General features: G+C 37.5%; 2 protein-coding genes across 29 annotated transcripts in view; both read right to left on the bottom strand.

The window, feature by feature from the left end:
- Window positions 1-26,567, bottom strand: part of LOC108261615 (uncharacterized) — a 110,186-nt gene that overhangs the window by 4,237 nt on the left and 79,382 nt on the right. The window lies entirely within an intron of this gene.
- The window catches only part of LOC108259935 (uncharacterized), an 86,185-nt gene that overhangs the window by 57,251 nt on the left and 2,367 nt on the right, over window positions 1-26,567 (bottom strand). For 3 of the 5 annotated variants that reach the window (XM_053676924.1, XM_053676922.1, XM_053676923.1), the window contains exons 2-5: window positions 24,721-24,857; window positions 21,376-23,127; window positions 16,578-16,691; window positions 16,088-16,315 (exon numbers count right to left, since the gene is read on the bottom strand). In XM_053676924.1, the coding sequence (XP_053532899.1) occupies window positions 16,088-16,315; window positions 16,578-16,691; window positions 21,376-23,127; window positions 24,721-24,820 (2,194 nt within the window). In that variant the 5' untranslated portion in view covers window positions 24,821-24,857. The remainder of the gene's footprint in view (window positions 1-16,087; window positions 16,316-16,577; window positions 16,692-21,375; window positions 23,128-24,720; window positions 24,858-26,567) is intronic. The other 2 variants (XM_053676925.1, XM_053676926.1) reach the window with 2 other exon arrangements.

The following is a 26,567-nucleotide window of genomic DNA, read 5'->3' as shown; positions in this document are numbered from 1 at the left end:
TTATAAACTCCTCACAGCAACGTGGCTAGACTTAGCTATTTAGACACAAAAAAAAAACCTTTAAGAAGTCCACCACTGTTTCCCAGGTGATTCACTGGTGTCCTACTCAAATGTGTCACTCGTATTCTCCATGTGAAGCCTCCAAATGGTAACGTGATTGCAATTTTCTCCTGATTAAGCCAATTTATTTCAACGGTTTAAAACAGTTTAGGCCAGAATGAAGGGCAAAGTTAAACACACTAGCTTTTACCATTTCTATATATGAATCAAATCCAAACGTTTCAATTGCTGCAAATTTATGTAAGAGAAGCGGTATGACGATCTCAGTTACAGTACTCGGGTACAGTAACACAATCCCAGTTTCAGTCTGACTACACTTCCACAACAATTCATCAAATCCAATACGATCTTTATTTTTTAAGGTTTTTCCTTGGTAAATTTGGTAAATATTTATTATTAAAGCTTTAATACTTACCACCCACATGCTGTGTCGAGTGACTTTTAGTTGACTTCAGGTCCTTCTGGCTTTTAGCCGCAGAGCGTGTAGTTGTGACAGTTACATCACTTTCAACCATGTAGTCAAGTTTTCCTACTGCTCCACATTTTATTTCATAATCAGTGCCTTGTTGAAGATCTTTCAGTGTAATTTTATCCTCATGGACAGAATGAGATTTCCAGTCATCCTCTTGTTTCATTTTGTACAGTAGCTTCCTCTCCAGTGTTGCAGCACATGTAGAGCTCAGCGTTACTGTTATGCTGTTATCTGTGACACCTTCGATGTTTGGACATGCTGGCTTTGATGGAGGAGCAAAAGGGATAGCATCACTGCATCCATTTTCATACACTAGAATGCAGGAACTTGGACAATCTGATGTTGGGGGCACACTTTGTACAATAAATATTGTGGATTTACTCTTATTTGAGGTGATCAAGTTCTTAAAAGTTTGAAAGTTATTCCTCATGCACGTGAGTTCTTCAGAGGTCCACATTTTTTCATGAAAATGTAGGTCAGGTGTATTTTCACTGGGATTTTTCATTGTTGAAGGGTTCAGGTAGTTCTTTTGTTTGCTCAAGAGATTATCTGAGTTCTGAAGACAGGTGAAAACAAAAGAAACCAAATTCTCCACATTCAAGTCTAGTACATATTCATCTATGTCATCATCCACTTTTGCTCCAAGGTCACCGAGCTGCTCTAGCAGTGTTTTTACTTGTTTGGATTTTTTTTCCTTCACATTTATCCACTGCTGAAGATCACAGGTATTAAAAGGAGATTTTTCATGGGCTTCTAGAAGTTCACTCAGGGCATTTATATCTGATTTACCTCCACGGATTTCTGGCAGGAGGGACCCTAGTTTTGTCATGAAATCTCGCTTGTACTCAAAAGAGAATTTCTGAAAATCCTGAACTTGCTTGTGAAATGTGCTGAAGGATTTTGCCACTGTATCTTGCAACAGGTCACCACATTTCATCTCCATGACATTTAAAGCCTCGATTACTGACTCCACAGCTCTAATGAGATCACGAGTGATGTATCTTTGAAGTTTGGCTGCTCTTGAGTTCAGTTTGACCAGAGGAAAAAGCCACACTTTAACTGGAACTGCATGTTCTCCCTTCTGTCCAAGCATCTTTGGAAGATCAGTGTAAACCTTCACAGCATCTTCAAAGGTTGATGGATTCGAGGGCAACATGAAATCACCATAAAATGTACAACTAAATTTTTTCACTGTAGCCTTCTCATTTTCATTCATGTCTAACCCTACCTGTGCACCTACAGAACAAATATTCCTCAGTTTTTCAAGGGCAATCTTTACATCTCCCTGTACATTCGTTTTATCCTCAGATAAATTCACCTCTCTATCAAACACAAAGTAGGCATCTGCTCCGTATAGCACTGCTGTAACCACGTGTGTTGCTACATCATGATCAAACACACTACAGTGATCCAATTTTCCTTGTGCCAAGTGATTCATAGTCAACTGCTCAAACCTGGTGTTAACTCTGTAGTGCAGCGTCAACCTCTCTTGTTGAAATGACTTTTTAGTGTCATTGAAATATCTGGCTGCACCATTTACTGTGACAGTTCCTCCCATAAGACTCAGTTTCAGTTCACCATCAACTTTTAGGAGCTTTGTTTTTTCCTCAATTGTGTCTGAAGTTGTAATTGTGAACTCGGTGCTACTTTGTGAAAAAACATCTTTGTTAAGCTGCAGCTGCTCTCGATCCCAAAGCGTGATTCCTGGAAAAGATCACGAATAATAATATTTATTAGAAGTATTCAATGAAGTAACTCGCTGCTTGAGTAGTCTTTTTACTAGATACTTTCTTACTTTTATTCAATTAATAATTTAAATGATAACTTTTAATTGTACAACCCCAAAAAGTTGGAACTCTGTATAAAATGTAAATAAAAACAGAATGCAGTGATTTGTAAATCTCATAAACCCAGAATGAAGTATTGATTCTGTTCATTCTTGCATATAAAGTAATATCATTGGTTCAAACCCTGAGTCAGCTGTCACTTAGGGCCACCGAATGTTCAGAAATGGCCTAGCGGACAGATACGGGTTGCCATATTGGGCTTTTTTTTTTTTTTACTTCATGGTAGGCAAGTTCTTGTTATCTAGCAAATAATCTGAATCAAATCTAATACATTTCGGCAAAATAGCAATGTGTCATTGCAGAAATTGCAGCCTATGATGTACAGAACTATTTATATTCTAAGATATATTGTGAAGCTGTTGGAGAGGGAAAGGGGGATTATGGCATGGGCAATGTCCGTACTTCAGCAATACGTTTGAAATACTTGTTCTCCATGAAAAAGCTAATAAAAACAAAGAAGCACCCCCCCCACCCCCCCCTTTCCAATAGCCAATTTTTGGTATAGTTCTTTTGTGTGGTTTGAGAGAGGTAGTTCGGCTGGAAACTTTGCTGAAAACTGCTAACCCTGTTTACTGATAATGCCTTGAACAATATCAAAAGTTACATCAAAGCAGCTAGTCTGTACGCAGGATGACTCTCAGCTGCCTATTACAGGGCTACTCTAAAAATTCACTAGATAGTAGCCTAGAAGTGAAATCTCAACGTTCATTTGAGGCTATGTTATTACTAATGTTGTCCTGCCCAACCAAAATCTATGCTCATGAGCCACTGCTGTTGAAGATGTAATGGCATCCAAAATATAACCTATTATCATCTCACATTTTCAGTTTCTGTTACTTCTTTGGAAGTTATGCCCTTTATTATAAAAACGTAACAGAATCACTTATTGTATCCTGTGCTTTATATTACAAAATGAAACATATTACATATGAAACAACATTTTACAATTAAAAATAGCTCCAAAACAGCACACACACACACACACACACACACACACATATATATATATAATGATGTGTCACATTATCCTTTTCTCATAGCGGCCATATTTATGAGAATAATGTATTACCACTGGTGGACAATTTTTAAAAGCACCCCAGCAAAAATTATATATACAGATCTGAAGTCAACCTAGAATTAACACTTGTTTACATATATTTAATCCACAATCCAACTCTGTACACCAGTGAGAGACTGAGTGCTTTAAAGAGTACAGTACTTAACTTAAAGTACTTTTGGTTACTTTAAGTTACTGGATGGGTTAGTTAAGCAAAGTTGAAGCATGTTAAATATATATATTTAAAAAAAAAAAAAAGAAAGAAATTATCAATATTTCCAGAAGGTTCCGGTCATAAATATGGTGGCATGGTCATTCAGTGACATCACATGAAACAATCCAATATTCAATAAAACAGAGAGCTGGTTATAAAGCGTTATACCTGGTACTATTGCATCTTTTCTGCAGTCGTACAGCATTCCCAGTTGAAAGGGTCTCCCCAGAGCTGCTGTTTCTATTGCATCTTCTCCCACAGTAGCCATGTCCTAAGGTGCTGACTTTGTTTGGAGTAAAATCAACCTTTCAAAATGACAAATTTGTAAGAATTGCAGGTATGAAATAAGATAATGAAAAAAACAAAAATATGTGAAATGTGGTGTATATTTTCAGCCTGATAAATAAACATATTTAATTTTTTATTTTTTATTTTTTTTTTAGGTGAGTGCACAGGGGCGTTAGAGGAACTGTTAATCATCCGGGGCTGAGCCCATCTTCCATCAAAAAACTTTTTAAAATGTACTTCAAAATAGTCTGTCTCCATACATTCTTCCTTTTCTTTGTGGCTATCTAACACAAGACTAAGCTAATTTGGTGTCGCTATCCAAGGGGAGGCACAACTAACTTTTATATATATATATAAAGTAAAAAATTCATTATGGTTTTTCCATGAAGTCTGTTTGTTGAAATAGTCCACTGTTCACCAAAGGAGACCCGAGTGCAAAACTGCATGTGGTAATTGCAGTCCCAAGGCCATAGTAGCAACCGTAGTCCCAACAACCACAGTGTATACGATGCATGAAACAATGTGCGGCATCGATGGAATTTAAGACTAGACGGAGGTGGGAATAGCAGAGTTCCAGTTGTCTGGAATGCAGCATAAGTGTGCTCGAGAACAGAACGGCCATTGCTTTTTTCAGACAAAAAATTGGATTTATCATCCAACTTATCACTGTTTGTACGACTACCAGTCCAATAAAATATCAAACTTTTTCGCTACCTAGCTCGAGACTAGGCTAGTTTGGTGTCGCTAGCCAAGGAGAGGTACAACTCAGCAATCACTATATGGGTTTAGCTGCTACAGAGCCATGCAAAGTACATTATCTGTCCTTATGTTCTGCTCATATCATGTTCATGTAACTTGGAACTTGTATAGACATTTACACAACTTATTTTCCTGCTCAGCATTAGAGGATGTTAGTGTTTCAGTTTAAACCCCTAAATAAATAAGTAAACAGGCAATATTGCTAATGGTTTGCCACAGTGGCAGGCAACCAAACAGAACTGATTTCCGGGTAAATGAGTTAACCAATGATATTTCAGGAAACAGTCAGGCCAGTCGGGCCCACCCACTTCTGACAAAAAGAAGTTCGCCCGAGCAGAGGGTGGAGATTTATCCACGCACACGCATCTTTAAAACGAGAACACGACTTCTCCCCTTTTCGCGCATGAATGCTATTTTCATCTTGTGCTCGTAATTTACTGCGCGCGCGAACGTCAATAACACGCTCAGGTTTTTGGCACGGATTTGCTGCTATACTGCTGCAAGTGGCATCTCTGGCCAATCGGTTGTTTCTGTTATTCTGAAATGTCTGAGCCAAATTCTGTCATTGAAATGATTTGGTAGAATTACCTCCCAGAACGTTCTCCACGATTATGCTCCCAAATATCAAGCATCCACCTCCAATCACAAGATAGCATGAGGTTTCTGATAGGGTTTCATCTGCGTGCTCTGAAGCACAAGTCATTTAGTCTATTATATTAGAACAAAAGAGACATAGTGGCTTCCACAGTTTCAACAAGTTCCATTGGTATTGATACTTTTGCGCATTTCCCCTGAAGTTTCAGAAACAACCATGTCTGTGTGTGTTGCCAGTTTAGTTTTTTTGTTTTGTTTTGTTTTGTTTTTTTGTCATACAACAATTTGGGACAATTCTTTTTTATACTGCCCCCCCACACACACATTAGCGGTTATTCAGTCTTAATATTAACCTAATTCCTGAAAATATGTAATGGTATATGAGACAAAATACAATATTAAACAGTTTTTATTAACTGCTCAGGTTTTTGGCACGGATTTGCCTCTATACTCCTCCCCCGACTGCAAGTGGCAACTCTGGCCAATCAGTTACACCCAGCTGCAGCTGAGGTCGACCATACCTTTTTTGTGTCGGAACTGGGTTCGGTGGCTCGCATAACAGGACTAACCAGCAGAGCAAGCTAGTTACACAGCATCTCAAATGTTGTTTTTGTCATTCTGAAATGTCTGAGTCAAAGTCTGTCTTCGAAATGATTTGGTAGAATTATCTCCCAGAACTTTCTCCCACGATTCTGTTCCCAAATATCAAGCGACCAATCACAAGATAGCATGAGGTTTCATCTGCACACTCTGAAGCACAAGTCATTTAGTCTGTTAAATTAGAACAAAAGAGACACAGTGACTTCCACAGTTTCAAGAACTTCCATTGGTATTGTTACTTTTGCACCAGTTTCCCTGGAAGTTTCGGAAACAACCACGTCTGTGTTTGTTTTTTGTTTTGTCCCCCCCCCCCCCCACACACACACACACACACACACACACATTACCGGTTATGCAGTCTTTATATTAAGTTAATCCCTGAAAATGATGATAGTATATGAGACAAAATACAATATTAAACAGTTTTTATTACTTTGTACCAGAATGAAAAGAAATGATCACGGTACTTACAGTGGCCAGTTGTTCAAACTGTGCAAGAACACACACAACTTTCACTTTCATTCTGAGTCACACCTATGTCTGTGTTCTCGTTTTAACCCTCTCACTGCCAGACATCATACAGTACGTTTACATGGACAACAATAATCTGATATTAACCTGATTAAGACGATACTCTGATTAAGAAACTAGCATGTAAATAGAGATTATTGATGACCCTAATGCGACTAAAGTCATACTCGAAGTAAACACAAATGGAATTAAGACGTGTGGAGTATTCCTGTTTTAGTCGCATTATCAACATTCATTACAGACATGTGCACACCTTAATCACAGTATTAACATCACGTGGGAGTTTTCGCCGCGACAGGACATGTACACACAAGACAGCGCTCAACCGTTTGACGGCAAACGAGAGCACAATTGCGTCCGAAACCACGTACTTACCTGCTACAGTATACAGTAGATGAAATACACATTTTACAGCTACTATATAGTAGGTAAGTACGCGGTTTCGGACGCAGTTGTGCTCTCGTTTGCCGTCAAACGGTTGAGCGGTGCCTTCAAGAAGTCGTCTATTTGCACGTACAGCATGACACCTAAATAACTGCACTTGAAGCTTCCATAAAATTAAAAATGAAACACCCAAAACTGCATATGGTACCTTAACGAAGACCAACTGTATATTGACACGTGAAATTCTGGAGGGACGTCGGACGGCGTGGCGTGGGGACGTAATGACGTGTGCTGTTAATCGATCTAATTCTATAACATGTAAAACGAACATGAAAGGAGTATTCTAAAAGCAACTCGTAAACACCTTAATCACAATATTGTCTTATTCAGAATAAGGTCAATAATTAGATTATTGTTGTCCGTGTAAACGTAGTGAGTCAGTGCGTTTACAGGGACAACAATAATCCACTCTTAACCCGATTAAGATCATACTCTAATTGAGAAACTACCATGTAAACAGCAATTTTTAATTTCCTTAATCTAATTAAGGTCATAATCGAATTAAGCTCTAATCGAATAAAGACAGGTGGAGTACTCCTGTTTTAGTCGCATTATGGACATGTATTACAGACATGTAAAGACCTTAATCACATTGTGAATGTCGTGTGAGTGTTTTCACCGCATTTTGCGACAGGACACGATCACACACGGCAGTTTTACGTTTTACGGCAAACAAGAGAGTTCGGCTGAAGATGTTGAATCCTACAAAAAAAGATTGTTTCTTTCCTTCAACTTCAGCGTTTATCCTGAGACATTAAATCAGGTTAGGGAACTATTCAGATTACAATCGCGGTGGCTTTTACGAAACGAGAGTTCTAGAAAATGGCGGAAAAGAAAATAGCAGGAAGGTGTGTCGATGTTCAGTGTGTTTGTTTATTCTGCCCAGCTACTGTTGATAACATGGCTTCTATAGTCTGTATAAATGGTTGTTAGCTAGCTAGGTAAAATAATCTTTAAACTGTAGCGCACCTGTTGTTGTTTTTTTTGCTAATAATAATAATAATAATGATGCTAATCCGTTCACCAGATTGTTTAGTCGGTACTATTGAACCCGGGTTTTAAACGCTAGCTGAATCATCTCACTAATTTAACAGCAAAATTAAATGTTTTATCGATGTACATGACTTTACCTTCATGTTAAAACAACAACAACAACAACTCCTCCTGCTGTAACTGATGTTTGTGTTCCCTCAGTGCGTTCTCAGGACCCGAGCCAGCGGCGCGTGCTGGATGTAGCGACGCGGCAGCGGAGGCTCACGCGGCAGCTCGAGGCGCTCGAGAAGGACAACTTCCAGGTCGACCCGCACGCGAGCCTCCCGCCGCCGGTGAAGCGCCTGCCGCATTTCGACGAGAGTGACGAACCCGGTACAGACGCGTTCACAGTGCTCCGGTTCTGCCTCTTAATATGATTATAAAAACACGTTCCCAGCGCGTGCTTCCGGTTTTACAGTTTTATGCCTTTTCGCACGTGAACCTGACCTACAGCTCATGTTGGAGTAGAGCTGTTGCGGTTTCTTATGATAACCTAGTCTTAAAAAATATCACGGTTTTACGGTATCAGGGTAAAGGTGATTTAAAAACTCTGTATCGTACACAAAGTTTCCAGTGGAACAGAGCGTTCTGGACCAAATTCTTTCATAAGAGTGCTTCTGGGCTTATGATAAAAATCAGTAATGATGTGATAATACAAACACTGATGTGTCGTCAAAACATAATAAACTTGGCCAGTTTTTGGCTCTTACTTGATCATCTAAATCAGGGTTGGCAAACTTTTTGAATCGCGGGCCACAATGGGTTCTAAAATTTGACCGAGGGGCCGGGCCAGGAACAGACAGATGGAGTGTTTGTGTGAACTAATAAGTGACATGTAAAAGGCATTACATCAAAGGATTTGGCCTTTAACAGGTAGCAAAGCATGAATATGCAAGGCTCATTGTACCAATTGTTTTCCAAATGCATTAATTTCATAACACAGTAGAGAAACAGTGTGAACAGTGTTGTTGATCTTCCTTTCTTGCCAGTGCATCAATGTCTGGAGTTAGTTTTGTTGTGGCAATTCTCAGGATGGATCCAAGGTGTTGGTCAGTTAACTTGGATCTGTGACGGGCTTTGATGATGTTCAAGATGCTGAATGCCTGCTCACACACGTAGGTCGAGCCAGACATTGTCTGAATCTTCTGTGCCGTCCTCCGGAGGTTTGGAAACGTGGCTTCGTTAAGTGAAGCATAAAAGTCATTCAGTTTAAGAGAGTTGAACTTCTCCTTTAAGACGGAGTCAGACTGAAGATCGATCAGTTCCAATTGCAGCTCCTGTGGTGCTGTTTCAGGATCTTGGGACAGGACACCAGCTGAAGTGACTTCAGTTTTTTTTTCACAATCAGAGAACCGACGGCAGAATTCTCTGTGCAGGTCGTGCAGTGATTTGCCATATTTCTTCGCATTTCGGGTCGCCTCTTTCTGAATGGCTAGTGTGGGGAAATGAGCGAAAGATTTGTTTGAAAGAAAGACCATAGGGGTCATTTGTGCTTTTACAATGTCAATATATGAATCAAATCCAAATGTTTCAATTGTTGCAAATTTATGTAAGAGAAGCGGTATGACGATCTCAGTTACAGTACTCGGGTACAGTAACACAATCCCAGTTTCAGTCTGACTACACTTCCACAACTTAAGACAATTCATCAAATCAAAAATGTTTTTTTTTTTTTGTTTTTTTTTAAAGGTTTTTCCTTGGTAAATTTGGTAAATATTTATTATTAAAGCTTTAATACTTACCACCCACATGCTGTGTCGATTCACTTTTAGCTGACTTCAGGTCCTTCTGGCTTTTAGCCGCAGAGCGTGTAGTTGTGACAGTTACATCACTTTCAACCATGTAGTCAAGTTTTCCTACTGCTCCACATTTTATTTCATAATCAGTGCCTTGTTGAAGATCTTTCAGTGTAATTTTATCCTCATGGACAGACTGAGATTTCCAGTCATCCTCTTGTTTCATTTTGTACAGTAGCTTCCTCTCCAGTGTTGCAGCACATGTAGAGCTCAGCGTTACTGTTATGCTGTTATCTGTGACACCTTCGATGTTTGGACATGCTGGCTTTGATGGAGGAGCAAAAGGGATAGCATCACTGCATCCATTTTCATACACTAGAATGCAGGAACTTGGACAATCTGATGTTGGGGGCACACTTTGTACAATAAATATTGTGGATTTACTCTTATTTGAGGTGATCAAGTTCTTAAAAATTTGAAAGTTATTCCTCATGCACATGAGTTCTTCAGGGGACCACACTTCTTCATGAAAATCTAGATCAAGTGTATTTTCACTGGGATTTTTCATTGTTGAAGGGTTCAGGTAGTTCTTTTGTTTGCTCAAGAGATTGAGTTCTGAAGAGTTCTGAGCGGGTAAAAGGAAAAGAATTTGAGCAAAAAACTATCCACTTTAAATGACCCCAGCCTTACATAGTAACACATTACACTTGTGTAACTCGACTCTGAATATGGACATCGGGAGAAAAGTGGTCACTTTATTTTTATAATTCAAACGTACAAACGTAGCAAGCTTTGTGCAGAATGCTAACGAAAAATGCTAACGTAAGCAGTCTAAATGAATAGGATCTGGCTCAGAGGATTTTTATTTATTTATTTTTGGATTACGTCTTCACATGGTCCTGCGTAATCCCTACCCATGTTTCTACCTGCTCTAGATAACAATGTAACGGAACTGGGTAAACAAACGTCCCACAATTGACTGAATTTGACTGAACTGGACAGGTCCCTTTTAAAGCATCTTTCAGATGCCTAAGTAACGAAACACACATTTTTGTAAAGACCAATACATTGCCCCTAGTGTTTAAAACTTTAGGTTAGAATTTGTTTAACCTTTAATTGTTTATAACGTTAGGTTAGAATTTCTTAAAGAACCGTTTACAAAATGCTGCTCAGTGGACAAGACAATAACGGCCATGTATATGTTCAGACTCTGGTCTGTGGTGCCACCTGTTGGATGGTTAAATTACTGCAGCTCAAAACAACCAGAGTAACACTGGGGTGCAATTCAAAGTTAAGTTTTCTGAATAATTTTTATCGCTCATGACAGTACAATAAGTAATAAACTACACCAGTAGCTTGGTCTTTAAAATTCTGTTGAACTTTGACCTTTAAAAATGTCATGTGCTGGCTCTTTACAATTGATGATCACAGTTGGTGTTCTATTCAACCGTAACACATGCTTCCTAATTTTATTATTAACCATATTTTAAATAATCGAACACACACACACACACACACACACACACACACACACACACACACACACACGTTATACAATATTATACATAAAACACTAAAACACATTATAATTACGCATTATTTACCCATGTCACAGAGAATATGCAAGCCTGAAGAGATGAGTTTTTAAAGAATTTAGAAAAAAATTCTCCAAGTAAAGCTTTTTGCCCAAGAGTGTGCCAAGCAAAAAGGTATATAAAATTATCCAACATCATTCTAAGGCAAATTAATAGGATTTTTAAAATATTACATTATGTACTCTGTCTCTGTCGCTTCATTTAAACGTCATGCAATTTAAGGTTTGCCAAAAATTTAATTTTTTAAAAATGTATAACTATTTGCAAAGCATCCAAGTGTAGATAAACAGTACTGGTATATAAAAGGGCAAAATAAGATGTAAATATGTGCATTTCCATTTTCATGTTGCACTGCTACACTGCCACTATTACAGCGGATGTAGAGCAAAAAAGCAAAGGAAAAAAAAAAACCTTTACTCAGATGGGAAAGTACAACACATACACACATAAGCACACACACTGCAGAAGCAAACACCTTTTCAACCTCTAAAAATAAGCATATGCTAACTACAAAGCATTGCACGAGAGCAAAGACATATTTCACTTTCATTTTGAATCTCATTTTTGATGCTCTCACAGCCTGATCTCAGTACTCACTGTACTCACTTCACTGTTCTTCTGCATGCACTTTATCTAGAGGATCTGGATTCTGAATTGATGACTGGACGCTGTTCTCATACGTATATCGATCAGCATTTAAACTGGTGTCCTGTCCTCTGCGTCAGGAGATGAAGCTGTGACGTTATCGTTATTAGAAAGACATCACACCTGAATACCACAGTAGATTAATTTCTTCATACAGGAAGCATCTCGAAGCTGTCGTTACAAACAAAGGCTTCTCCACTAAGTATTAAATACGTTTCAGTTAGCGTGTTCAGTACTTTTTTCTCCGTGTCGTTCCACTTTATTACACATAACTTTATTTATGGACTTTAATGTTGTGAATTCTTTATATTTCCAGATTTCGTGAGTCAATACTGATGTCTGGTGAAAATTTCATGTGATTAACCTCTTTAGAAATATATTTACTGAAAGAAATGTTGGTGCGTCCAATATTCAATAATTTCCCGCCCAATATAAACAATTATATTGTTTTTTGCACTCACCAGTCATCTGTTTCTGTGTCTTCTGGTCCTTTTGACCTCTTGACTGTTGAGACGGTAAAGTTTTTAAAATTTATTTATTTATTTTAATGTAATGTTCAGTGATAATGTCCAATGAGTAACAGATGAAATCTTTCTGTTTATATATCCATAGGCTTGGAATAATGACAGAGACTAAGCAGCTGAGCGTAATACTTCGCAAAGTCATTGTGTTGAAACAGTCTCTATATGCTGTGGGGTGAGGGTGTGTGAGATTGGTAACCGGTGTGTGTGATTAGAACTCCGGAGAAGATGTGTTCTGGGAATTGCGGTCCATGACGGCCATGTTTGTAGGCCGCAGTGCAGGATGGGAATTGTAGTCACTGGTTTTTGATGTGATATGACAGTACAGGTCAAAGGTTTGTTATGACAGTATTCATCGGTCCAAACGTTTAGAAGAATTTACCATTCACAGATCAAATGGGATATAAAACATGCTTTCATTTTTATTATGACTCAGAACACAAGAAAACCAAAGGAGACTCATGCATAGTCTATTAGCAAAAGTACAGATAGTAATCATATCAGCAATACATGCAACATTTCACAACATAACAGCTAAATGTGTTATAAAGATTAAAAAAACAGAGCATTCTTGATTTCACCTGTATGCCACCTAGAAATTATCTCTCCGAGTCTCAAACACATATGTGTACTGTCTAATTAATAATCCCAACTTCCATGCTTCTCTGCTGTAATTATACATTTCTACATGATTTACTATTACATTAGAAGATTATGGACAGAAGGAACAAGATTGAGTCAATCATATACATGATACACTATACATATAAGAATATTATGAGAAGTAATATTTGAACTCTTTTTTTGTAACTTAATATTGCTATTTATTCTTTCTGCCTATTGAAAGTTGTCTGGTTCTTTGAGATTATGCTTATGTATCACCAACTTCATCTTCTCTATCTGCTGAACTCTTTCATGCATCTTCGTATTTTAGGGTCAAAATGTATTTCCAGAATTCCTGCAGCAAGCATTTTATGACGTTTGCCTCACTCTGTTTCTCCTTCATTTTGTTTTCTTCCCTTCATTTTTCTTTTCCTCTCCTCTCTGCCCAGGATGTTCTTTCCTGCTGCAGTCTTCCCAGACCCCGTCCTCCCCAGCAGCACCTGCCTCAGTTCGGCTATAGAAACATTATTACAAATAAATTAAAATTTCTGCATTTGATTTGCAAACAAATGGCATATAAGTAGAATTACTCCACTTTTCTTTTTCTTTTTTCCTTACTATTAAAAGCATAAATAAATAATAATTTACGCTATACAGTAGAAAGGTAATCTTTGAATGTAATGGCTCCTTGTATTTATACAGGACTAAAAGCAGTGTTCGAATTACAGGAAAGTGGAAGCAGAAGTACCACAAGCCTCTTTTTTTTTTCCAAAAGCAAAACTGGAACCCAAAACTAGCAGCACCTGCTAACTTGAAAGCTAAAAGGGTTCAAACTGTATGCTTCATCATACATACACTACTGTAAAGATAAGAAAATACCCATTTAACATATAACTAATATCTTAAGATACATTATCCAAATATAGGAATGATAGTTTGAGAAACTTGAAGGACAAGTTGCTGCCAGACTACTTCAAAACACTAGCTATATTTCTATGTATGCGTCTAAACTGTCAGATAACACCAACAATTCTAAACCAGAAAATAAGTTCTAAAAAATAACCAGCTGTTTAAAGGTTTCATTCGTGATGTTATTGGCTGCCCTTGTGTGGGCCGTTAATGACCTACTACTTTCTGACTCTGCCTCTCTACTCGTTCTTCTATTACTTATTATCTTATATTACTCATCCAGTCAAGCAATCCATAGATACTTAAAGCCTTTATACAGTACTCACGTTCTTGTGTCTTCTCTTCGCCCTGTTAAAAGAGGAAAAGGTTTGATTTCCTGTATATAACGTTATATATGGAACAATATCATTATTTGATATACACGTGTCTTGGGCAGGGGAGAGTAACAGCTTGCATGCTCTTTTGTACATGGGTTCAACATTACCATTACCCAGCCCTGTGGCCTAAATGTTTGTGTTATGTTTATTAATCACCTATTGGCATGTTTGGTATATAGTTTGGGGGGGGGGGCAGTAGAATTCTAAGCCTTCTGCTCTTTAGTGGCACTGTGGCAACAAGATATTTCACGAAGGATAAAGAATGATGGAGCAGCACTTGCGGTGCCTCTGGTGGCCTACATAATAAGCAAGTCTTGAATAAGTGTTTGCTTAATTCCCCTTCTCAAATGTTCTTCATTTTCTCAAATCATTTCAAAATTAAACTGAATATGAGATATTATTATAATTATAGCTAAGCCTATTCTATTAATTAATTTGTATGTATTCAATTTATATCACCATCGCTTATTATAATTCATGAACATTCTGAACTAGATTTGTTCAGTTATCTTATTATTAATTCAACAAATATTAGTACAGTATTAAAGCCAAACATCATTACCTGCATGAATGGAATACTTTGAGAAGGAAAGGAAGGTAGTACTGAATAGGTCCACTGGCACAGTGATGCTGAAAAAAAAACCAACAACATTATTTGATTCTCAAAGTAAACTGATTCCTCTGCTTTAACAGTTTGCTATGATTGCTCTTTCCTAGTTCTTTGAAGAACAGGATAGAGATTTCTAAAGCAAGGAACACATAATTTCTCTTTATGGTGGTGTAGTACCCATTAGTATGGTATTTAATGAAGCAGTATTGCACAAGCAAGAGTGTGTTTATACTGAATATTGGCACGGCTGTGGTTTGCCACAGGTACAAGCCCGCAGGGTGAGAGCAGTAGGTCATCACAGCCATGCCAATATTCAGTAGAACCACACTCTTGCTTGTGTGATGTTGCTTTTGTACAACAGTTCCATAAACAAGAAATTCATATCAAGTAAGTGACACAATGTGGCCAAATGTTCTGTTTATTTCTGCTAAACTAGTTGAAATAGATCCCAAAGAAGATCCCTATGCCAGCTCCTGATTATGAAACAACAGGGCATAAAACCAGAATTAAGGGGTAGGGCTACACACTCACATTACAGGATAGAGTTTCTTTTTTAAAGCCCACAGCTCTCTTCTGTTAGAAACTACAATATATTTGAAAATGAACAATGATGATAAAAATGAATGAAATGCATCTACCTCCATTCCAAATGTAACAGGTTTGCCTCGGAACCTAAATAAGGGGGGGAAAAGTGGGGAGGGGGGGGTATTAACTCAAGAATCAACCTTTTTTTAGTTTACAGATGCTTTAATTTTCCTATTTAAACTGTAAATTTTATCAAGAGTTAATAAAGACGCAAGTACCAGAGATTGTATATGGTTTGTAACAGTGGCAAATGATTGATCATTCTTAGGGCATTTCAGTAATCCCTGATCTTCATGGATCAGACAGTCCACTGTGACTGTATTCTCTCTCTTTACGGCTCTGCTGCTGTCTGGTACAACATACTCTGGATCAAACGTGTGATGGAGCACCACTAGAAGAGCATGTTTGGTGTCTAAAAACGGGAAAAACAAGACATTTTCTCATTATATAATACATGTCAACTATAAATGACAGCAGGATGTAAACATTGTGGTTGTGGCCTGATTTATTCAGTGCTCCTTGAATCTGTACATACTGTATATAGGGCACTGATACAGAAGCATGTTTAGTTAAAAATATTTTTTCTATATTAATCTTGATTGGAATACCTGAAATATTATGGAGCTTTTGCACTGCTGCTTCAATGTCGGTTCCAGCTCGTGAAACAACAGGGCAGAAAACCAGAATGAAATCACTCTCCTCCACTGCAGACACTTCCTGTAGATATGGTATTTGGTCTTTGAGATGTTTTATTATGGTAGCATCCGTGTTCATTGTTTTTCCAGTTGAAAGAATGAAATATTTGTTTCCTGTAAACACATTTAGCCAGCCAGAACCTGTCCATTAGATCCAAACTTTTATTTAATATCTATGTATTACATGAAATTTGCATCATTCATTCGTATATTACAGTATATAATTTAGTTGTAATACTACTACTAAGAATTGTAATATTATCGGTTCTGTTAATGACCACATATTTGCATAGCTACCACACATGCTAATGTCGTAACATTTACAGGAAGAATAGTGAATTACAAAAAAATATTGTTTTTCAAAACAACTTCATACCAGTAGAGTGCTATTCTTGGACGTTACCTTTGTTTATCGTTACCCATCCATCTTCCTTCTCATTATCATCGTGGTCACCTTGGTTACTCTCATTCTCCGTGTGTGCCATGTTACTTGGCTGTTTCTCTGGTTTGGTTATTACTACAAGAATCATATATACAAGTTAAAAGTCTATATAAATCTATACACTTCCATTAAATTAAATAGGGTGGGAAAAAAAAAACCCCAGATGGAATCATGTAACAGGTACCCTTGCCATTCTTACAGGTTCTGTCTGACATGCTATCATACAAATCCAATGTTTAGATTTGGTCAATATAGACATTTCTAGGTTCGCAATTCTTTTGTTAAATTAATTATATATTTTCCTTAATATTTCTTTCATATTCACTCGTATTCTCTTACATTAGGTCATTTACCTGCAACACCAATAAAGATGTGTTGGTTCGTTTAATAAACAGTATTGGCTGTCACATCTGTAAATGGCTAAGCTACACTACTAAAGCCAGTGTTTTGAACTTTTTGTTTTTTTTAAAGCTATGTGTGATATGTAGGAGTATATATATATATATATATAATTATGCCTTAAATCTGAGGGGGGAAATTGATAGAAATAATGGAAACACCTTACATATTCTACAAGTTCTAAAAGTGTAAATTAAGTAAGTGAAACATAAATATAACAGGAAAATACAAATGAAAAAGATTAGTCCTATTTACACTGGATATCAAAGGTCTACACACCCCTGTTAAATCTGCAAGTTTTTGTGATATAAATATAATTAACCCAATAACAACCAACCAAATTCAAATGAAAAACAGATAGAAACTTTTTAGGGGGAAAAAATAAGGTCTTTTTGGTTACATTTTCTGTACCACTTATCCTATACAGGGCCACAGGTATCCTGGAGCTTATCTGCACAAGGCAGAAGACACCCTGGACGGGGTGCCAACCTGTTGCAGGGCACCGTCGCACACTACAGACAATTTGGAAATGCCAGTCAGCATACAACGCATGTCTTTGGACTTTGGGAGAAAACTTCTGAAGCGCGGGAAGAACATGGAATTAAACCCCGACCCCGGAGGTGCAAGGCAAACGTGCTAACCACAGACGCTTTTATACAACGTGACTTAGAAATGAGGAAATACAAGAAAAATCTAAATAAAAACACTTTACCACTACGCTTCCTTGAAGCGAATAACACAACACTCTCATCAGACAGATTTTTTTTCAGCGGGTTGTTTTATGAAGCTGAAAGACCAAACTGCATTTTCTATGCCTCCTCACGAACGAGCCACTGTAAAATGTAATGCTCACATGCACAAATAATCTGTAAATAAGACTAGACGGTGTAACTGAGCGTTTCCAAAGTGTAGAAGGTGTGACTGCAGTTGTTTACCATGGGTGCTATTTGGAGGATGAATGACTGATTTTATACCCAAAAAACTTTAAATCACTAATGCAGCACCCTACGTGCTTTTAAGTGTGTGCAATACTTTTCTCAAAGATGATTATTATGTCACCAGCAGCACTGAAGCACCTCAACAAAACAACACTGGAATGATATTAGCGTTGAGACAGCTAAGCCTGCAGCTCCAGCTTCCACTAGTAATCTATCTGCAGTACCTGGCAATACCCAGAAAGCAATATACAGGGGGGGAATAAGTATTGAACACGTCAACATGAGGTTACTCACATGAAATTTTCACCAGACACCAGTATTGGAAATTGGAAATATATTTACTGAAAAAAATGTTTACTCGTTCAATACTTATTTCCCCCACTGAATTGTGCCACAATCCTTATGGAGTTGTTGTAGAAGTGGAATCTTTCTGTTATTCTTTGTAGCAGTTATTTTATGTTGTTAGAAGACATTTGGGTGGCAGGGGAGGAATTGTGTACACTGACTGCGTTTACATGGACGACAATAATCCACTCTTAATCTAATTAAGACCATAATTTGATTAAGAAACTACCATGTAAACAGCAACCTTAATCTAATTATGGTCATAATCTCATTAAGCTCTAATCGAATTAAGACAGGTGGAGTACTCCTGTTTTAATCGTATTATGGACGTGCATTACAGACATGTAAACACCTTAATCACATTATGAACATCGTGTGAGTGTTTTCACCGCATTTTGCGACAGGACACGATCACACACGGCAGTTTTACGTTTTACGGCGAACAAGAGAGTTTGGCTGTGTCCCAAAATGCATACTTGCCTACTATAGGCCTGTAGTGGGGAAAAAGACATGTATCTCAGCTACTATACAGGAGATAAGTATGCTATTTGAGACGCAGCCCACGGCTTCAAGCATTCGTCTATTTGCACGTACAGCATGACTAATAATTAACCGCACTTAAAGCGTTCGTAAAAAAATTTAAATAAAAACACCCAAAACTGTATACGGTACCATAACAAAGATGAACTGTATGTTGATACGTGAAATTCTGGAGGGACGTCGGACGGCATGACGCGGGCTCTTAATCTAATTATGATCAAAAACATGTAAAACAGGTACATGACAGGAGTATTCTAAAAGCGACTCATGTAAACACCTTAATCACATTATCACCTTACTTAGATTAAGGTCAATAATTAGATTATTGCTGTCCATGTAAACGTAGTCACTGTTAGACATTTCTGTAATTCTTACAGTTATTTACAATATATCACCCAGTATAATACTGCAAATTCTCTTTGCAGTAAATAACAGTAATTCCAATTGCATCAAGGGATTTTCTGTGATGTCAAACACCATATACAGCGATTTACTTAATTTTTTAAAATTTATGTATATTACTGTATTTACCGTAGTGGCTTTTAGCGCCAATGCACTGTTTTTTTTTTCTTCCTATTTAGATACAGTCGTTTTTTCATTTTACTCATTTTTTGACAGGCTTTGCGTTATGGTTTAGAATCAGGTTCAGGTACAGTTCTGGTCAACACCCATGTGATACACCGATGAAAGAGCTTTGTACGAAGATTTTAACCCTGAGAGAATAAAGAAGCAAGCAAGAAAGGTAAAACAAAAAAAAATCATGTCTACTGACAATTCCTGCAGTTGTCAGATTTGTTCATGTAAACATTAGAGGTAACAAACTTAGCTTGAACTGTGCCAATGTTGTATTTAATAAACGGCTTAAACGAATTCAAAGTTGTATTTTTAAAGCAATATTTTTAATAAATGTCAAAGAGAGTGATAGCTGTATAAGCAACAGAGAAAGGTGGAGAATGTGTTCAAAGCTTATAGTGGTATGAGGGTGTCTTCATTAGCAGACAGAAACAGATCCATCGTGGTCAAAATTGTATTTATATGATATTTTAGTATCAGTATTTCTCGTGAAGAGACTGCTAGCAATATGTACAGCAGTAAGGTTTGTAGCCACCTTACTGCCAATTTTACAACCTTTTGTGCCCAGTCAAAAAGTCATAGAAACATCTTAGTTTTGTTTTCTATTGTATGCTATCAATTAAAGCAAATAGATTTTAAAATTTTTGCTTTATTTATTTTTACATTTTTAAAAGAAGTGTTTTACGTGTGTAACACCTATAGTTAAAAAGTTATTGAAATGTAATTTTTCTTTAAAAAAAACAAAAAAACAAAAACAAAACAAGACTATAATCTTGGCAGAATCTTACAGTTGCCCAGATCATGCAAATTTTAGACGGTCCCTTACTGACTCCATTACATTACTAAGCTGGGTTTCTGAGACATTAGCTTCAGGGAGATTTAACGGGAGAAAAATTTTAAATATATTCAGTTGTACTAGGTTCTCATTCCACTCCAGAGCAAGACAATACACATTTAGTCCTTTCTGTGTGTTTATTGTTTGAGAAACAGAAGAGAGAAACTCGAATGTGAGTGAATCTCCAGTGAAAGAGGCAGCCTAAAACGTGGTCACCTGTGAGTGACGTCACTTCCAAATACAAACATTCCCCATAGTTTACTCCCACCCCCAACACTGATTGACAGGTTTCTGTGCAAGGCATGGGAAATGCAAATGCAAAGGGATCTGCCATTTCTTTTGAATATTGCAAGCTCCATATGGCACACTTAGGAAGTGAAATACCACATGGGGTAACTGCTATTGCTATTTCAATATGACAGGGTCATAACGCGCAACACACAGGAAACACAATTGTAAATGGACTTTGCGTTTCCATTTGAAATTTGGCAAACACTGTATGTTCGTGTAAATGAAAATGCAAACGGTAACACACGATTTGCATTTCTATTTGAATTATGTCACAATTTATGCAGCCACACATAGGAAATGCAATTGCAAATACAGTTTGCAATTGCTTTTGAATATTGTCCTCAAAATACTTCTGTAAAAAAGGTCAAATGAGTTAAATATTGCAAAGGGCCTGTTTATATACGCTAGACAAAAAAAAAAAAAAAAACATTTTAGAATCCACCACTGTTTCCCAGGTAATTCACAGGTGTACTACTCAAATGTGTATTCTCCATGTGAGGCCTCCACATGGTATTGTGATTGCAATTTTCTGCTGATTAAGCCAATTTATTTTCAAGGTTTAAAACAGTTTAGGCCAGAATGAAGGGCAAAGTTAAACACACTAGCTTTTACCATTTCTATATATGAATCAAATCCAAATGTTTGAGTTGTTGCAAAGTTATGTAAGAGGAGCGGTATGATTATCTCGGTTACAGTACTCAGGTACAGTAACACAATCCCAGTTTCAGTCTGACTACACTTCCACAACAATTCATCAAATCCAATACGATCTTTATTTTTTAAAGGTTTTTCCTTGGTAAATTTGGTAAATATTTATTATTAAAGCTTTAATACTTACCACCCACATGCTGTGTCGAGTGACTTTTAGTTGACTTCAGGTCCTTCTGGCTTTTAGCCACAGAGCAGGGAGTTACATCACTTTCAACCATGTAGTCAAGTTTTCCTACTGCTCCACATTTTATTTCATAATCAGTGCCTTGTTGAAGATCTTTCAGTGTAATTTTATCCTCATGGACAGACTGAGATTTCCAGTCATCCTCTTGTTTCATTTTGTACAGTAGCTTCCTCTCCAGTGTTGCAGCACATGTAGAGCTCAGCGTTACTGTTATGCTGTTATCTGTGACACCTTCGATGTTTGGACATGCTGGCTTTGATGGAGGAGCAAAAGGGATAGCATCACTGCATCCATTTTCATACACTAGAATGCAGGAACTTGGACAATCTGATGTTGGGGGCACACTTTGTACAATAAATATTGTGGATTTACTCTTATTTGAGGTGATCAAGTTCTTAAAAGTTTGAAAGTTATTCCTCATGCACATGAGTTCTTCAGGGGTCCACATTTTTTCATGAAAATGTAGGCCAGGTGTATTTTCACTGGGATTTTTCATTGTTGAAGGGTTCAGGTAGTTCTTTTGTTTGCGCAAGAGATTATCTGAGTTCTGAAGACAGGTGAAAGCAAAAGAAACCAAATTCTCCACATTCAAGTCTAGTACATATTCATCTATGTCATCATCCACTTTTGCTCCAAGGTCACCGAGCTGCTCTAGCAGTGTTTTTACTTGTTTGGATTTTTTTTCCTTCACATTTATCCACTGCTGAATATCACAGGTATTAAAAGGAGATTTTTCATGGGCTTCTAGAAGTTCACTCAGGGCATTTATATCTGATTTACCTCCACGGATTTCTGGCAGGAGGGACCCTAGTTTTGTCATGAAATCTCGCTTGTACTCAAAAGAGAATTTCTGAAAATCCTGAACTTGCTTGTGAAATGTGCTGAAGGATTTTGCCACTGTATCTTGCAACAGGTCACCACATTTCATCTCCATGATATTTAAAGCCTCGATTACTGACTCCACAGCTCTAATGAGATCACAAGAGACGTTTCTTTGAAGTTTGGCTGCTCTTGAGTTCAGTTTGACCAGAGGAAAAAGCCACACTTTAACTGGAACTGCATGTTCTCCGTTCTGTCCAAGCATCTTTGGAAGATCAGTGTAAACCTTCACAGCATCTTCAAAGGTTGATGGATTCGAGGGCAACATGAAATCACCATAAAATGTACAACTAAATTTTTTCACTGTAGCCTTCTCATTTTCATTCATGTCTAACCCTACCTGTGCACCTCCAGAACAAATATTCTTCAGTTTATCAAGGGCAATCTGTAGTTCTCCCTGTACATTCATTTTATCCTCAGATAAATTCACCTCTCTATCAAACACAAAGTAGGCATCTGCTCCGTATAGCACTGCTGTAACCACGTGTGTTGCTACATCATGATCAAACACATCACAGTGATCCAATTTTCCTTGTGCCAAGTGATTCATAGTCAACTGCTTGAACTTGGTGTTAACTCTGTAGTGCAGCGTCAACCTCTCTTGTTGAAATGACTTTTTAGTGTCATTGAAATATCTGGCTGCACCATTTACTGTGACATTTCCTCCCACAAGACTCAGTTTCAGTTCACCATCAACTTTTAGGAGCTTTGTTTTTTCCTCAATTGTGTCTGAAGTTGTAATTGTGAACTCGGTGCTACTTTGCGAAAAAACATCTTTGTTAAGCTGCAGCTGCTCTCGATCCCAAAGCGTGATTCCTGGAAAAGATCACAAATAATAATATTTATTAGAAGTATTCAATGAAGTAACTCGCTGCTTGAGTAGTCTTTTTACTAGATACTTTCTTACTTTTATTCAATTAATAATTTAAATGATAACTTTTAATTGTACAACCCCAAAAAGTTGGAACTCTGTATAAAATGTAAATAAAAACAGAATGCAGTGATTTGTAAATCTCATAAACCCAGAATGAAGTATTGATTCTGTTCATTGCATATAAAGTAATATCATTGGTTCAAACCCTGAGTCAGCTGTCACTTAGGGCCACCGAATGTTCAGAAATGGCCTAGCGGACAGATACGGGTTGCCATATTGGGCTTTTTTTTTTTTTTTTTACTTCACGGTAGGCAAGTTCTTGTTATCTAGCAAATAATCTAAATCAAATCTAATACATTTCGGCAAAATAGCAATGTGTCATTGCAGAAATTGCAGCCTATCATGTACAGAACTATTTACATTCTAAGATATATTGTTAAGCGTTGGAGAGGGAAAGGGGGATTATGGTATGGGCAATGTCCGTACATCAGCAATACGTTTGAAATACTTGTTCTCCATGAAAAAGCTAATAAAAACAAAGAAGCACCCCACCCCCACCCCCCCCTTTCCAATAGCCAATTTTTGGGATATTTCTTCTGTGTGGTTTGAGAGAGGTAGTTGGGCTGGAAACTTTGCTGAAAACTGCTAACCCTGTTTACCGATAATGCCTTGAACAATATCAAAAGTTACATCAAAGCAGCTAGTCTGTACGCAGGATGACTCTCAGCTGCCTATTACAGGGCTACTCTAAAAATTCACTAGATAGTAGCCTAGAAGTCAAATCTCAACGTTCATTCGAGGCTATGTTATTACTAATGTTGTCCTGCCCAACCAAAATCTATGCTCATGAGCCACTGCTGTTGAAGATGTAATGGCATCCAAAATATAACCTATTATCATCTCACATTTTCAGTTTCTGTTACTTCTTTGGAAGTTATGCCCTTTATTATAAAAACGTAACAGAATCACTTATTGTATCCTGTGCTTTATATTACAAAATGAAACATATTACATATGAAACAACATTTTACAATTAAAAATAGCTCCAAAACAGCACACACACACACACACACACACACACACACACACACACACACATATATATATATAATGATGTGTCACATTATCCTTTTCTCATAGCGGCCATATTTATGAGAATAACGTATTACCACTGGTGGACAATTTTTAAAAGCACCCCAGCAAAAATTATATATACAGATCTGAAGTCAACCTAGAATTCACACTTGTTTACATATATTTAATCCACAATCCAACTCTGTACACCAGTGAGAGACTGAGTGCTTTAAAGAGTACAGTACTTAACTTAAAGTACTTTTGGTTACTTTAAGTTACTGGATGGGTTAGTTAAGCAAAGTTGAAGCATGTTAAATATATATATTTAAAAAAAAAAAAAAGAAATTATCAATATTTCCAGAAGGTTCCGGTCATAAATATGGTGGCATGGTCATTCAGTGACATCACATGAAACAGTCCAATATTCAATAAAACAGAGAGCTGGTTATAAAGCGTTATACCTGGTACTATTGCATCTTTTCTGCAGTCGTACAGCATTCCCAGTTGAAAGGGTCTCCCCAGAGCTGCTGTTTCTATTGCATCTTCTCCCACAGTAGCCATGTCCTAAGGTGCTGACTTTGTTTGGAGTAAAATCAACCTTTCAAAATGACAAATTTGTAAGAATTGCAGGTATGAAATAAGATAATGAAAAAAACAAAAATATGTGAATTGTGGTGGATATTTTCAGCCTGATAAATAAACATATTTAATTTTTTCTTTTTTCTTTTTTTTTAGGTGAGTGCACAGGGGCGTTAGAGGAACTGTTAATCATCCGGGGCTGAGCCCATCTTCCATCAAAAAACTTTTTAAAATGTACTTCAAAATAGTCTGTCTCCATACATTCTTCCTTTTCTTTTTGGCTATCTAACACAAGACTAAGCTAATTTGGTGTCGCTATCCAAGGGGAGGCACAACTAACTTTATATATATATATATAAAGTAAAAAATTCATTATGGTTTTTCCATGAAGTCTGTTTGTTGAAATAGTCCACTGTTCACCAAAGGAGACCCGAGTGCAAAACTGCATGTGGTAATTGCAGTCCCAAGGCCATAGTAGCAACCGTAGTCCCAACAACCACAGTGTATACGATGCATGAAACAATGTGCGGCATCGATGGAATTTAAGACTAGACGGAGGTGGGAATAGCAGAGTTCCAGTTGTCTGGAATGCAGCATAAGTGTGCTCGAGAACAGAACGGCCATTGCTTTTTTCAGACAAAAAATTGGATTTATCATCCAACTTATCACTGTTTGTACGACTACCAGTCCAATAAAATATCAAACTTTTTCGCTACCTAGCTCGAGACTAGGCTAGTTTGGTGTCGCTAGCCAAGGAGAGGTACAACTCAGCAATCACTATATGGGTTTAGCTGCTACAGAGCCATGCAAAGTACATTATCTGTCCTTATGCTCTGCTCATATCATGTTCATGTAACTTGGAACTTGTATAGACATTTACACAACTTATTTTCCTGCTCAGCATTAGAGGATGTTAGTGTTTCAGTTTAAACCCCTAAATAAATAAGTAAACAGGCAATATTGCTAATGGTTTGCCACAGTGGCAGGCAACCAAACAGTACTGATTTCCGGGTAAATGAGTTAACCAATGATATTTCAGGAAACAGTCAGGCCAGTCGGGCCCACCCACTTCTGACAAAAAGAAGTTCGCCCGAGCAGAGGGTGGAGATTTTTCCACGCACACGGATCTTTAAAACGAGAACACGACTTCTCCCCTTTTCGCGCATGAATGCTATTTTCATCTTGTGCTCGTAATTTACTGCGCGCGAACGTCAATAACACGCTCAGGTTTTTGGCACGGATTTGCTGCTATACTGCTGCAAGTGGCATCTCTGGCCAATCGGTTGTTTCTGTTATTTTGAAATGTCTGAGCCAAATTCTGTCATTGAAATGATTTGGTAGAATTACCTCCCAGAACGTTCTCCACGATTATGTTCCCAAATATCAAGCATCCACCTCCAATCACAAGATAGCATGAGGTTTCTGATAGGGTTTCATCTGCGCGCTCTGAAGCACAAGTCATTTAGTCTATTATATTAGAACAAAAGAGACATAGTGGCTTCCTATGTTTCAACAAGTTCCATTGGTATTGATACTTTTGCGCATTTCCCCTGAAGTTTCAGAAACAACCATGTCTGTGTGTGTTGCCAGTTTAGTTTTTTTGTTTTGTTTTGTTTTGTTTTTTTGTCATACAACAATTTGGGACAATTCTTTTTTATACTGCCCCCCCACACACACATTAGCGGTTATTCAGTCTTAATATTAACCTAATTCCTGAAAATATGTAATG

This window comes from Ictalurus punctatus, chromosome 28 (assembly GCF_001660625.3).
Source record: "Ictalurus punctatus breed USDA103 chromosome 28, Coco_2.0, whole genome shotgun sequence".
Lineage (NCBI taxonomy): Eukaryota > Metazoa > Chordata > Actinopteri > Siluriformes > Ictaluridae > Ictalurus > Ictalurus punctatus.
Note: the sequence above shows the minus strand (reverse complement) of the source record. Positions and strands in the feature narration are given on the sequence as shown.